This window comes from Anastrepha ludens, chromosome X (assembly GCF_028408465.1).
Source record: "Anastrepha ludens isolate Willacy chromosome X, idAnaLude1.1, whole genome shotgun sequence".
Taxonomy (NCBI): domain Eukaryota; kingdom Metazoa; phylum Arthropoda; class Insecta; order Diptera; family Tephritidae; genus Anastrepha; species Anastrepha ludens.
In genome coordinates, this window is record NC_071503.1 from 87,582,693 (window position 1) to 87,598,277 (window position 15,585).

At 34.8% G+C, this 15,585-nt stretch overlaps 2 protein-coding genes across 2 annotated transcripts; both read right to left on the reverse strand.

The window, feature by feature from the left end:
* Window positions 1-3,701: 3,701 nt before the first annotated feature.
* On the reverse strand, window positions 3,702-4,423 carry LOC128870500 (uncharacterized). The gene is made up of 2 exons (XM_054113178.1): window positions 3,862-4,423; window positions 3,702-3,779 (listed from the first exon to the last, which is right to left on the reverse strand). The coding sequence occupies exons 1-2, from the start codon at window positions 4,327-4,329 to the stop codon at window positions 3,741-3,743; spliced, it is 507 nt and encodes a 168-aa protein (XP_053969153.1). The 5' UTR covers window positions 4,330-4,423; the 3' UTR covers window positions 3,702-3,740.
* Window positions 4,424-13,165: 8,742 nt separating this feature from the next.
* On the reverse strand, window positions 13,166-14,617 carry LOC128869505 (tigger transposable element-derived protein 1-like). The gene is made up of 2 exons (XM_054112073.1): window positions 14,550-14,617; window positions 13,166-14,491 (listed from the first exon to the last, which is right to left on the reverse strand). The coding sequence occupies exon 2, from the start codon at window positions 14,479-14,481 to the stop codon at window positions 13,834-13,836; it is 648 nt and encodes a 215-aa protein (XP_053968048.1). The 5' UTR covers window positions 14,482-14,491; window positions 14,550-14,617; the 3' UTR covers window positions 13,166-13,833.
* Window positions 14,618-15,585: the final 968 nt, after the last annotated feature.

The following is a 15,585-nucleotide window of genomic DNA, read 5'->3' on the forward strand; positions in this document are numbered from 1 at the left end:
TCATCCTGTATAGATGCGATTACATGCTGATATTCTAAGATCCTAAACAAATAACCTAAACCGATATGCTAAAACAAAAATCCCAAACAATGAATCCGATTTGCTCTATGAGATTCAAGAAAAATTCATAAAATATTGAAAATCGTGTTAAAACAAAACAATTCGTGTAAAAAAAAATTTTTTTTCTCTTTTTAACTCGTCTTAAATCAAATTCGTGTAAAAAGAGAATTAGGTGTATTAGCAAATTTTAGAAATTTTCATAATAAATAGATAAACAGCGGCAACACTGCGGTAAGCGATTTCGCGCCGACAAACACGACGCGAAGTCGCGTCTCCGTTCTAGGATCGGCTGGAACCGATTAGCGTGTTCGAGAATTTTTTGGCTTTATATATAATATATATACGCAATGCACGTCGACATTGCGCTCAGTTTAATACTGCACGGCATTATCAACGTTCTGCGTGCAGCGGTTGGGTTAGAGTTCGAAACATTATGACAAGCAGTAGTAAGAAGGCGAAGACATACCATTTCCATTCGGAATGGGAAGAACAATACTTCTTCACAGAAGTTAAAGGCAAAAGTGTTTGTTTGTTATGTAATACATCTGTGTCAGTTCCTAAAAAAGGAAATATTGAGAGGCATCATAAAACTGTACATTCGAATTTTGAGAAGGCATTCCCGTTAAATTCTGCCACCAGAAAAGAAAACTAAACATTTAAAAATCCAGTTAATTGGACAACAGTCAATATTTTTGAAAACAACCGACAAAAATAAGGCTGCAACTGAAGCATCTTATCGTGTTTCCCAGATAATTGCACAAAAGAAAAAACCTTATGAAGACGGGGAAATCATAAAACAAGCATTTTTGGAAGCTGCAGATTCTTTATTCGCCAACTTTAGAAATAAAGACGAAATAGTGTCTACTATAAAATCTATGCAACTTTCTGCTAATACAGTGATGAGGTGAGTAGAAGTAATGAGCAATGATATTTTTTACAGTTAAGAAGTGACTTAGATAACTGTATTTATTTTTCACTGCAACTGGATGAATCCACAGATGTAGTTATACAGTTATACATCAGCAAGCATTATGTGGAAATTTTCTAAAATTGAACAACTTTATGAAACTGGTGGTGAAAATTGTGAACAAGATTAGAGCTCAAGCGTTACAAAGAAGATTATTTAAAACCTTGGCTGATGAAATTGACTGTCAATACGGAGAGCTACTTCTTCACTCTGAAGTGCGATGGTTAAGCTGAGGACGAGTGCTCAAACGTTTCAATGATGTCCTGCCTGCTATACTCCAATTTTTCAAAGAACGCGATGAACCGATTCCTGAACTGGAAAATTCGACTTGGCTCAGAGATTCTGGTTTTCTTGTGGACATTACAGAGAAATTAAATGAGCTTAACTTGCAGCTTCAAGGCAGGGATAAAGAATTAGCGGAAAGGATTTCTGATATAAATGCATTTATTACAAAACTTGAATTTTGGGAACAAAACCTAAAAAACCGCGATACTAAGCATTTTCCTATTCTTTTCGAAAAGATATCCAAAAATCTATTAGAGCCCTATGACAGTAAATATCATTTGGAAATAGATTCTAACTTGAAGGAAAACTTCAAAAATCGTTTCAAGAATTTCAGCAAAATTGCTTTAGTGACGCAATTTGTTGTTTCACCCTTCATGGATATTGATATACAACAGTTTGCAACAGAAATGGAACTGATTGCTTTTCAAAGTGACTTGACTTTAAAATCTTTAGGTTCAAATACAAAATGTATATGGACTTTAGTAAGTAAAGATAAGTATTCAGTTTTATGTCGTGTTGTGTTGAAAGTGAAAGCGTTATTCAGTTCAACTTATTTGTGTGAATCTTCTTTTTCCAATATGAAATTTATTAAAAATAAATACCGCAATCGGCTTACAGATATACATTTGGATAACTGTATTCGAATGACTGTATCAAATTATACTGCAAATATTAAAAAAATTATCGATGAGTCAGAATGTCAACCTTCTCATTAAATATGCTCTTTTTATCTGCCCATATTTTATTTATATTGTATAATAATGTACTATTACTGTTTTGTTGTTTTTTTAAGTCGCTTGTGATTTGCCATTATGACTGCAAAAAATTTTGTTACGATTGATAGGTGTGAACATGGATGTAGTTATGCATAAGTATAAGCACTATAAGTCATAAGTTTATTATATTATATATAGAACGTATATTAGTAAAATAAATACATGTATTGTATGTCGAATATAACTGTGTATTATTTAATTTATGTTGGCTTGTGCAAGTAGCTCGCTGTTTATTTCAAAATCTTGAAAGTAGCTCAACACATTGAAAAGGTTGGCGACCGCTGCTGTAGACCAATGACTTCACATAACCCCAAAACGGGACGGCTTGTTAAATGGACCGTAAAATGGCCGTAATGCTCTTAAAGTAGGAGCAACAGAACGATTATTTTCATAAAAAATTTGCACGATTTGCAATCGTTGCTCAAGTGTGTAGCGTTCCATGATGAAATGTATACTAATGAAGTTTACAAATGACAAGCGAAAAATAAAAAATATTGCGTCGTTCGCCCTCCCTATCGGAAAAAAGTTGAAGCGCACCTATTGAATAACCCTATATTTCTGTAAAAAATATTTTAATATTGACTATTTTGATTTGACTTCTTCAATCTCATATGCAAATTTTTTTCATCATTGCACATTAGGTCAAATAACCGTTTTGCCGTGCAAAAGTGATAAGAATGAAAAAGCCGTCTTACTTTCGTTGTTGATGTTTTGTAATTAGAGATACTTCAAAACAAAAGTGCGTAGACTTTATTCCCTCTTAATAAAAAGCACCGTTACACAGGCACGCGTCAAAATCAATGGCCGTAATAAATTTGTTTTTCGTATAAATTTGTTCAGCAGTGCTTGGAGAACTTTGAGTGCACGTTTCTCGAATTGTTTTGAATACAATTCATTAGTGTAGAATAGAAAATAAAGGGACATATAATAGTCCGGGAGCCAGGGGTCGATTTTGGACTACGTTTTTATACCGTTAAATTCTTGACTATACTTGTGATTAAGCTTTCATGAATAACGAAAGTGAACGTCAGCTGGCGCACTCGCGGTGGGTGTGATTGTGGCGGGATGCGAAACGTGTCGGAAAAAAATTTCTACCAACTCATTTTATACCGGCTGAAATTTTTTTCATGTATTGCCGACATTTAGTAGAATAATAAAAAAATTGGCAGCTGCGCAGTAAAGGGGGGAAAACACGTCAGCTTAATGCCGATTGAAATTTTTTACATAATTTTGGACACATATGAAAATATAATAATGATAGTCAGCTGCGTTTATAGCGGTGGAAAGACCGTCAGCCGAAGCAAGAATGTATGATTGCGTTCATACATCTCAGCGGCACGCGGAATTTTCGATGCTTCGACTGCCGTCTTTTCCTTCAACGGACAATCAGCTTACGACTATTTTTCCATTTTCATTTATTAATACTATAATATTTGAAAATTTCAAGTGGGCTTTTATCAATTTACCAGAGGTATGTTTAAGTAAATTGATTTATTATTAAAATATAACATTCTTGATTTGTTATTGAAATATAAGATATTTAATTTATTATTGAAATATAAAATACAATTGAGATATGAAAGAGAAACATTTTTTTTTTTAATTCTCAGCATCGCTATTTTCATCACTGTGGTCATCGGAGTTAACGATTGTTATGTTACAAACACCATCTTCTTCAGTTTCGACATCGTCTGTAAAAATACAAATGCATCGAGGAAATCATGTAGGTCAATATTTGTCAAAAAAAAATTTAGAGAATAAATATGTTCATACCAGAAGGCTCATGTCGAGATTAGAGATGCTAGTGATGGTCGGTGGCAATTGATCGCCTATAAGCCATTTGAAGAAATATTTGTCATTGCTTTCTTCCCATCCATACTCGGTAGGTAATAATTCAGCTGGCACGGGATTACGAGCTTGGCTCCAAAGTTGGGCGATGTATGCCGCACGTAGACAATGTGGTTTTAGCTCCGTTTTACAGGACGGGAACAATGAGCCAACAATCCTTCTTTCGAGATTTAGCGGGTTCGAGTCCTCATGCGTACCGTATGCTTTCGTGAATGTTACGACACGAGCAACATGGATATCTTCAATTGCTGTCATATCATATAATCGGCAAACATACCCTTCCAGTGTTACAAAGACTTGATCAAGATCACAATTTGGAATGTTCGAAATGTCGTAGAACTTTAAATGGTTCTTTTTCCCCTGCTTCTGTTTGTTGCCGGTCCCAACGTGCATCTAGATATTTAGATTGCTTTTGATGTTATTCATGTTCCCCAACATAATAAATAAAATGTCTTTGTCTGAACACCGTATTATTACATGAGCATGATAAGACAACTAACCAACATGGAAAATTATTTTTGTATCAGCTTCTTCGTGACCTGGACATGTCAACTATGGCTCTGGTACTCTTTGTACTTTGCCTTGATGTACTTAATATTTATGACATTCCAAATAATTTACATCAATGATTTTATTGTCAATAAATGGTGCCATGTGATCATTTGCCCAATCTTGAATTAAAAAGTCGATAAGTGCTTCTTTGAAGTAAATATTTTTCAATGCCTCCGCGAAATTTGATGGTCAGGTCCATTTATTTGGAATCGCTGCGCTTGGATTCGGCTTCTTAGTGAGTTCATTGTCTTTGATTGATGGAAATATGTATCTATCAAAGGCAATTACAGTGTTGGCATTATTGTTCGTAAATACTTGCATCAGCTTCATTGATACATGTCCAAATGAGGACGGGACGCCTTTTATCGAATGTATATTGAAAAAGCCATCATAAATAATTATATCGCACCGTTCTGGGTTACTATCAATTTCATTTTGAAGCACTTCTAACAATACCGATTTATCAGTTTTGCATATCGTTCCATCTATATGACACAAAGCTAGTGGGACTGGAGTTAGAGGATATGCTAAAACCTTGCCAATATTTAATGTTTGTTCTAACGACAGAGAAAATAATTGGCCAAATAAATCGCGTTGCATTTCTATTGATATCTTTTTTCCAGCAATTGATATTTTTTGTTTCGGTGCAACACTCGCCAAATTTAGAATTTTATTTCTCCTGATGACTTTTTCAAATCGTTCTTCATCTGTTGAACATTCCTAAATAAATTGTTTACGTTGTTCATTGCCAATTGTCTCGATATTCAGTAAAAAATCTGCGATCAACGGTTTAACCGCTTGTCCTGTAGAAATATTGATCAATAAACTTTCGTCTACGTCTTTGGAAAATGGATTTATATTTTGCTTAATATGAGTTATACATTGTTCCAGCTGTAACGAATGTTTTTTATTCTGCTTTGCTCAAGATCAGCTGTAATATCTTGATCAGGACGCAATCCAGTTTCTTCCATGACATGAGCAATAATTTTTGAACGAATGCTATGGCTTTTACACCAGCGCACAGTGGTTCCGCCATAGGACATTGGATGAAAATAGTCATGTTAAAATTATGCAACAATATTTAACTAAATGTTAGTTCATTAGTCAAAGTAACTTAGAGTACAAAAGAAATTTCAACTGCACAAGCAATTCACTTATAATTGTGCCTTCAAAGTAAGAGAATTTGAAAAGTGATAGTTAGCGTGGTCTCCGCTCCGTACTTACGCAGTTCCGGGAAGTGTTATTTTTCTAAGCATTACTGTGTTTATGACCTGTTGTACAATGGAAATTCAAGTTGAAGGTATGTACGACATGTTAAACGTTTTGTTATCTTTTTTAATTATTATTTAATAGGTTTTCAGACCGTACGAAATACGTACTTTAAAATTTGCCGTTTATTTTTTTTTTATAAGAAGTTTGTAAAGTTTTAACTAAGTTCGCACGAATCTGCGCAAATGAAAAATACATTAAAATATTCTTACGTATGTCCTCTTTAAGGAAAAATAATTTCCAGCTGCGATGACCTGCGATTGCGCTTGATATAGGGTCTAATCTGTACCTATGTCTAGGATTTTGAAAAATGTGATTCTACCAAGATTGCTAATAAAGATTTTTTTGTTTTAGGTGTAAATTTGAAGTGTTCATTTACGCGCATGCATATTCTGGGCACGTGGTTATGTTACAATAGCATTAAAAATGATGTTGATAGATGTCGCCACTTACTGAAAAACGTAACTCAAGCTTTACCAAACTTTGAGAACGTTTAAAACGTTGAAAATCGTGTTTCTTGGAAGAAAAAAGTGCAAAGATCAAAAACAAGGCTGATTGCCAAGTACAGTAATTGGTTAACTGAAACCGAATTATGTGTGTTGGAAAAGCGGGAGTCGGGCGAGGTGACAAACTCTACGAATCCTTCTCCGAGCGAACACAGGCAGAGACATAGAAAAGATTTTGAGGACAAAGGACAAAGCGTCGCAGGTTATCCGATCTAGCTAATGTTGATAGTTCCGCTATTCATGCAATACTAAGTAATTCAAAGCAATCAAATTCAAATTCTTTAGAATTCAATACGGACGAAGTTTTGTCTCTATTTAACCTTTAACTACTGAGGTGGTGGTAAATTTTACACCTCGTAGTTTGTTTTCTCTCCCACTCTCTGCAGTTGAGCGCTATCAATTTCATTCTCTTGGTATCTTCTCGTCATCCTATGATTATTATTTAGTTGTGTTTCTACAGTCGGGGGTATTGTATAAGCGGAGATATACCAGTGCTGGTGTCAAAATTACCACTCGTCCGGGGTTACGTATTTTTTTAATAGAAATTATTTTACCACCACATCAGACTAAGCGTAAGTATTTAATAGAAAATAAAATACCACTTCTCAGGCTTAGCGTTAGTTTTTCGTGGAATCATTTTGACTACTCCTACGATTTATTGCAACTTATTTTATTAGGTTATGTCAAATTCAAGCAAATTAAATGACTTAGCGATAGCCAGATTGCTGGAAGACGATGACGAAATCAGTGACGTTGATGATAAAATTGCTGATCCTGATTTTTGCCTTCAAGATAGTGATACAGATGATATAATGAGCATTGAAGATGAAGAAGGAAGTGAATGTGATGTTTCCGAGGAAGATGTTGCTAAAGAAATTGACAATGCTAATGAACATGAAGATGGAGAATACGCAATTGAGTCAATAGGAGTAACCAAATATTTTTATGGAAAAAGTGGGTATAAGTGGTCAGCAAAAGAGCCAGCACGGTGCAGTAAAACTCCACTACATAACATCGTGCGCTTGCCAAAAGCATTGCAGCAAAACCTTGAAGATGGAATAATTGGGTTTTGGTCAAGATTTTTCGAGAGAAATATAGAGAACCTAATTCTTCAACACACAAATACCAAACTAAAGGCTAAGTTCGATAAGTCTCAAAGAAGTGAAGCGAAATGTTTGGATATTATTGAGTTGCGAGTATTTTTCGGTGTTTTGATATATTCGTCCGTTTTCAAATCGAATCACGAAGACACTAGCCTTATATTTGCAACAGATGGAACAGGTAGACAAATTTTCAGGTCCACAATGTCGGAGGAACGATTCCTATGCATCCTTAGCTGCTTACGATTTGATGACTCCATAGACAGAAAGGAACGATTACACAGGCCGACAAAATTTAACCAACATTCAGACCCAGAAACCAGACTATATATTTCCGAAGGTTTATGATGCGCTGAATCCAAATCTGGCCTCAGAATTGCTCTATTAGTTTGAGTTTTCGAGATATCCTAACCTAAGAGTGCAAAAAACCCCATTTTTGCCCATATTTGAGGTTATGTAGCCTTGCAGATGTTTTCTTTCACCAAAATTAAAGGATGACATCTTTAAATACAATCCTTCTTTTTTCAAATGGCGTTTTGTTTGCTCAAATATCATTTTTTTTCGCAGAGATATCGCATTTTGAAATTTTCATGTTTCGAAATTTTCCTACACCTGAAAATCGATTAAGATAACATAGACATGATATATTCGATTACTGGCATCAAAATAATGGCGTTAACAGATGCTGGCACACAGTACCTTGCAAATGCTTATGTATACCATGGCAAAAATTCTGACGGAAATGGTCTCACAACTGAAGAAAAAAGGCTATCAGTACAAACACAAGCCGTATTAAGGCTAACTAAAATTATAGAAGGAAGTAACATAAATATTACTGCTGATAATTGGTTTTCCTCAATGCAGGTTATAGAAGAATTACAAAAAAGACAGCTTACGTACTTGGGTACATTAAAGAAAAATAAAAAGGAAATACCTCCCGAATTTCAGCCCAATAAAAACAGACCAATTGGATCTTGTTTGTACGGTTTTACCAAAGAAGTTACCATTTTATCATATGTGCCTCACAAAAACAAAGCTGTTCTTTTGTTATCTTCTATGCATCACAGGGAAGAAAGCGATATCCAAAGTGGAAAGCCGGCAATAATAGCAGACTATAATGACACAAAAGGGGGAGTTGATGAACTTGATAAGAAGTGCTCCATATATTCAACCACTCGACGTACGCGACGCTGGCCACTCGCAATTTTTTATAGACTACTGGATATAAGTGCTGCAAATGCTTACGTTATATATCAATCTTGTGCTGAGTTTGATGATAAATCGAGGGCAGACTTTTTGAAAAGTCTAGGTCGGCAATTGATTATACCACATTTGCAAAGGCGACAGCATAATCCTCGACTACCCAGGTTAATTCGAGACAATATAAGTAGCATCTTAGGACCAGACTCCGTAGCTTCCCCTCTAGTAGAGCCGGCCACAACTGCGAAAAAGTTATGCTACATTTGCCCTAGTAGGTTGAAGCGGAAGACTCCACATGTTTGTTTGTTTTTTACTAAGCCTATGTGTATGGGATGCAGTAAACGCGTATGCGTGAAGTGTGCAAATAAGGAATTTTATGAGTAAAAATCCTCCAAAAAGATTGATCTGCAGTTTTTTTCTTTTTGAACATAATTTTTGTTTGTTTTCTTTTTTGTGATTCTAATGTCTTTATCTAGTTTTGAATTTTTTCTTACAATTTTTTTAAGTTATGTTAGTGCTGTTTTTTTTTTAGTTTTAAGAAAAGTGACTATGAAATAAAGTCCTTGTTTTGTTAAACTAAAAGTTCGTTTTCTTTAAATTTATTACTCTATTCATTTAAAAATATGTTTTAGTATTCCAATTAAAAACAAATAGCTTAAAAAAAAATTTTCGTTCACAAAAATTATTTATAGATTATAAAGGGGTAAAATTTACCCCCACCTCAGTAACTACGTCCAAATATTTCACCTCAGTAGTTAAAGGTTAATGAGGCAAAACTAACCAAACATCAGTATTTGTTATTAAGAGACTTTCATTCAAAATTGCCAAACGCTTTACCATCTTATAAAAAAGTTCTTGACGCAAAAAAACGGTGTTATCCAACAGGAATTGACGTTACAGAATCATCTGGCGAAATTAATTTACAATGTTTGTTGGACGACACTTGTTCTCGAATTCTCGAATCTCAAAAACCAGCATTCTTGAATATATCTTGATCAAGTTGCACTGAGTATGAATTAATAGGTAAATGGGGTTTCGATGGCAGCACTGGACAGCTGACCCAGATAAGATAATTTGAAAAAACCCTCGCCCATCCTCCACAAGGTTTTGTCGGCCTATACATTTTAAATTTGCTTAAGAAACTAAAGCTCTAGTTTTTTTGACTACTTTATTCACGTTTCTTATAGAATCGAATTTAAAAGGTGGCAAGCACGTTCATCTGAGGAAAAAGCACTTTTAGCTAAGAGAAAGGAATTTGTTCAGAGGGAGTTTAGAGAACAATTAGGCTTGATAGTTGACAAACCGCGAAGTGGAGGAAGTGGCACCTCTAATGATGGAAATACAGCACGAAAATTTTTCCTTCATTCAACCATATCATCCGAAATCACAGGAATAGACAAACACGTTATAGACAGATGTAGTTATCTCCTACAATGCCTTTCATCTGGTTTTAAAATTAATTCGAATAAATTCAAATTATACGCACTAGACACTGCTAAAATTCTAGTTAGTAAATATTCATGGTATAATTTACCTGCATCAGTTCATAAAGTGCTCATTCATGGGTCGGAGGTGATCGATCATTGATTATTATCAATTGGAGAATTATCAGAGGAGGCAGCTGAAACAATTCAGACGTGACATTACCAGAAAGCACTCAAGAACTGTAACTAACACGGATCTTTTGCACAGGCTTCTTCTTAATTCCGATCCATTTATATCTAGTCTGCGAAAATGTAGAAAGAAATCTATGATGTCAAGAGAAGTGTTAGATTTATTGAGTTAAAAGTTTTGTATTTCTAAGTACATTAACTTTTTTGGAAGTGAATATTTTATTGTTTTCATAAATAAGAATAAGTTAACTGGCATCAAAGTATACCTTATGCTCATCCTTTCGGAATTTAATGTTTTTTGACGTGATAATGTCTTATAATTCGATTTAACAGGCTGCACGCACGAAAAAATGTGTCGTTACCTTGCTCATTAGTGTTACCTTGCTCATTTGTCGTTGCCTTGCTTATTTATCGTTACCTTGATCATTTGTCGTTACCTTGCTCATTACCGTTACCTTGCTCATTTGTCGTTACCTTGCTTATTGTCGTTACCTTGAATGAACTGCAAGCGAAAGCGCGGAACGAACGACAAAGCAAACGAACGTTCGACATCTTGCTCTCTCCTATTTAAGTGAGCGTATATATGTATGTATATGCGCAAATGTACATATATAAATTCCCGTATTTGTATTTCCATATGCCTTCTTATTGATTATTATTAATTTGATTTACTTGAAGAATTTAAAATAAAACCAAGTTTGTTAATAATACCTGTTGTTTTAATGTTATTATTATTAATTTTTTTATTATTAATGAAGGAAAAAATGTATACAGGGTGGCTGATGAATTTTGCTACATTAAGAAACTCAAATAACTTTTTTTTAGCGTATGGAATTCATTTATTTTTTTTTCAAGTTGAAGGTAATTAAATTTTATTAAATGTATTGTAGCTTAACTAGTTTTAAAAATAATTGAATTTAAATGCCCCTCATGCTCGTTGACACAAGTGCGGCATCTTAGTAAAAAAGTTGTTCATTGCTGCTTTGAGAGTTGCGACAGGAATAGCCGCAATTGTTGCCCGAATGGATTGTTTTAGTTCATCCAAATTTGTTGGCTTTGTTTTATAAACTTCTTGTTTACATAGACCCCACAAGAAAAAGTCAGGTGCAGTAAGGTCAGGCGACCTGGGGGGCCAACGAAATTCGGAGTTTCTTGAAATCAGTTTATTGGGAAATTTTCGTCGCAACTCTGTCATAACAGTCTGGGCTATGTGAGACGTTGCCCCATCTTGTTGAAACCACACAGAGTTGAAAGGAATTCTCTTTCGGCGTAGTTCTGGATAGAAAAATTCTTTCAGCATTTTCAAATAACGGTCTCCAGTAACCGTAACGGTGTGACCATTTTCTTCAAAAAAATAAGGCCCGACAATACAGCGTGAAGAAACCGCTCACCACACTGTCACGCGAAGAGGATGCAATTTCGTCTCGTGGAATATCTGTGGGTTAGAAGTACTCCATATTCGACAATTTTGTTTGTTCACATTGCCGTTTAAATCGAAATGGGCCTCATCAGACATGAAAAGGCAGTTTAACATGTTTTGGTCTTCTTCCACCATTTGAAGGATCTTCTGGCAAAATTCCAAGCGTAAAAAAAATTCCATTGTAAAAATCGAAAAATGCACTCTTGGTCGTTGGGTAAACACAAGCGTAAATATATTACTGATAATGACATTCACATGAAAGTTAGCCCAGATGTTATTAATAGTGCTGCCAATTCATGAAAAAAATAACTAGAGCGGAATTTTAATCTCGCGAAGTTTGACAAATAAATTCACCTTACTTTTTGCCCACAGTAGTAAACGGAGCCGCGACCATTCGACATGACAAAATTTCACGATTCACCAATATTGGCAAATATAGGGTTTTTCAGTAAGAACGCTTAAACTTTTGAAATTTTTTGAATAAAACACAAACGGTTTGACTTTTTTAAATAATTTTTTTTTTTATTATCGAGTTTGAGCATATACATTTAAGTATGAAATTCGATTTCTTTTGCATGACCACCGCGTGCACGTTTTACGAAGTCCAATCATTGAACCCAATTTTCGACCACTCTTTTGCATAAATCGGCCGAAATTCCAGCAATTTCGCGTTCAATATTGGCTCTGAGCTCACAAATCGTCGGCGGCTTGTTACTGTAGACCAGTGGTCGCCAACCCGTCGATCGCGAGCTACCGGTAGCTCGCAAATTCAATTCTGGTAGCTCACGCTGCTCACGTTGCAAAAAATCCAAAAGTCTGAAAATCATACCAGTACACCTAATACTCTTTTTACACGATAGATACGTTCCCAAAGAATTCGTGTAAAAAAAAATTCGTGTAAAAAGAGAATTAGATGAAAACAATACTAAAAAATTCTTTTTAGAGTTCACTAAAGAATTTATTTCGTGTTTACACATTTTAATTCTTTAAATATATTATAAGAAATAAATTATACTTTGAAAAAAAGAAAATAATATCTGAAATTCATTAATATAAAACAAGTAAAAATAATATTGTATAAACATAAAAAACTTTTATGCATTGTCACTTTCTGACAATAAACGCATACGTTTGCGTAAGACTAGAATATCACTGCCATCACTAGAATTATTTTGTTCATCATCTTGTGAAATTGTTTCTGGATTATCATCTCTAGGCTCCTGTGTTGATAATTCAGTAGTTTTTAGAAGGAAATCAGTCATTAAAGATTGTGTTTGATTTCGTGAAAAACCTTTATAAAGTTCCCTGTAAGATGCCATTAATGATTTCAGTTCACGTTGAAATTTTGCAGCTCGTTCCTCATCAGGATCATGTTGTTGAAAATGATTACCTAATTTTCTGGCAAGATCAAGACCTTCTTTAATTAGAGTTGCATTTAAAATGGGAGGATCTTCTTCGTCATTATCGCTATGTTCTCTGTCTTGATGAGTCTCAAGGGTGAGGTCTATAATTTCATTTTCGCTCAAACCTTTAATCAGCTAATAATTCCTCTATATCGGCAAATGATAGATCATCGAATCCATCTCCACCAATTGTATGTGCCAGCGTTGTGATGTCAGTAAAAACAGCGTTATTATGGATGACAGGATCAGGATCTTTGCTTTTGACACATTCTGGCCAAATATTTTTCCAACATGAGTTCAAGGTTGATGGCTTTAAGTCAGCTAACGCTAACCCAACTTGATTAATGCAGTCCATAATAGAAAAATGTTTCCACATATCAATGACTGTTAAATCCTCATTATGGTCTAGTTTGTCTACCACGTATTGGAATGAACGTTTTATGTAGTACTTTTTAAAAGTAGCAATGATCCCTTGGTCTAGCGGTTGTATTAAGGATGTAGTGTTAGGCGGAACATAGCAAAATTGCACATTTGGGTGCTCCAAGAGCGGATGGCAAGGTGCATTGTCTAGAATTAAAAGAACTTTAAATTCTAGACATTTTGCATTCATGTAGCGTCTAACTTCTGAAATGAAGTATTTCTGGAACCATTCTGTAAAGATTGCACTGGTCATCCATGCCTTTTTGTTTGCTGTCCAGTGAATTGGCAGTTTATTGAAATCTACACTTTTCATCGAGCGTGGTCTTTAAGCACGATTTACTAGCAGTGGTTTTAACATACGTTCTCCTGAAGCATTGGAACAAAACAACAATGTTACACGGTCCTTTGCTACTTTTAAACCACCGGCAGTTTTCTGCGATTTTGCAACATAAGTTCTGCTCGGCATTTTTTCCAAAAGAGGCCACTTTCATCTACATTCCAAACTTGATCTGGGGTGTATCCTCCATCTTCAATAATTTTTCTAAGTTTTTCAGGAAATTTTTTGGCAGCCAATTCATCTGCAGACGCAGTTTCTCCCTTAATTTTTACATTATGGAGAGCATGTCGTTTAAGAAAACCTGTCATCCAACCTGTACTTGCAGAAAATTCGGGTTGTTTTGACTGAGATGAAGTGCCTGGCTCAACTTCTTTAATACGTTTATAAATTCTTAATGCAGTTTGCTTGATAGCAATTCCATCTACTGGTATTCTTTTTTGTGATTTATCTTCAATCCACATTACCAAAGCTTTTTCCATCTTCTCTTTGACAACATCTCTTATGTATGACGATGATTTAGCACTTATTTTCGTTCCAGAACATACCGATTTTCTAATCGCAGTTTCATTTTTCTTGATCGTTCTTATGGTAGCTTCATGAATACCAAAATGCTTTCCTACAGCCGTTGCTCCTTGTCCTGTTGTAAGTTGATCTAAAATTTTAATTTTAGTATCTAAACTGATCGCCTTCCTCTTGGCTTTTATTACAGGTGAATTATGTGACATTGTGTTAAGGCTACCAAAATATTTTTCATATTAATAATGCAAAGATTTGAAAATTATTTAAAGCTTACCTGTTATTGAGTTAATAAATCTATACGAGCACTAACTTTATTTTACTTATAATGTTTTAAATACTCACAACAACTAAGCGTCTTTTCTTTTCAACTCTCAAAACCAAACTAAATTGCGTTAAAAGTACATTACGTCTTTACTCTATGCATAATTCGGGGAATCCCACTCATATACACATATTTTTATAGCAACAGCTGTACACGATAACAGCCCAAAGCCGCTCATCCTGTATAGATGCGATTACATGCTGATATTCTAAGATCCTAAACAAATAACCTAAACCGATATGCTAAAACAAAAATCCCAAACAATGAATCCGATTTGCTCTATGAGATTCAAGAAAAATTCATAAAATATTGAAAATCGTGTTAAAACAAAACAATTCGTGTAAAAAAAAATTTTTTTTCTCTTTTTAACTCGTCTTAAATCAAATTCGTGTAAAAAGAGAATTAGGTGTATTAGCAAATTTTAGAAATTTTCATAATAAATAGATAAACAGCGGCAACACTGCGATAAGCGATTTCGCGCCGACAAACACGACGCGAAGTCGCGTCTCCGTTCTAGGATCGGCTGGAACCGATTAGCGTGTTCGAGAATTTTTTGGCTTTATATATAATATATATACGCAATGCACGTCGACATTGCGCTCAGTTTAATACTGCACGGCATTATCAACGTTCTGCGTGCAGCGGTTGGGTTAGAGTTCGAAACATTATGACAAGCAGTAGTAAGAAGGCGAAGACATACCATTTCCATTCGGAATGGGAAGAACAATACTTCTTCACAGAAGTTAAAGGCAAAAGTGTTTGTTTGTTATGTAATACATCTGTGTCAGTTCCTAAAAAAGGAAATATTGAGAGGCATCATAAAACTGTACATTCGAAACATTTAAAAATCCAGTTAATTGGACAACAGTCAATATTTTTGAAAACAACCGACAAAAATAAGGCTGCAACTGAAGCATCTTATCGTGTTTCCCAGATAATTGCACGAAAGAAAAAACCTTATGAAGACGGGGAAATCATAAAACAAGCA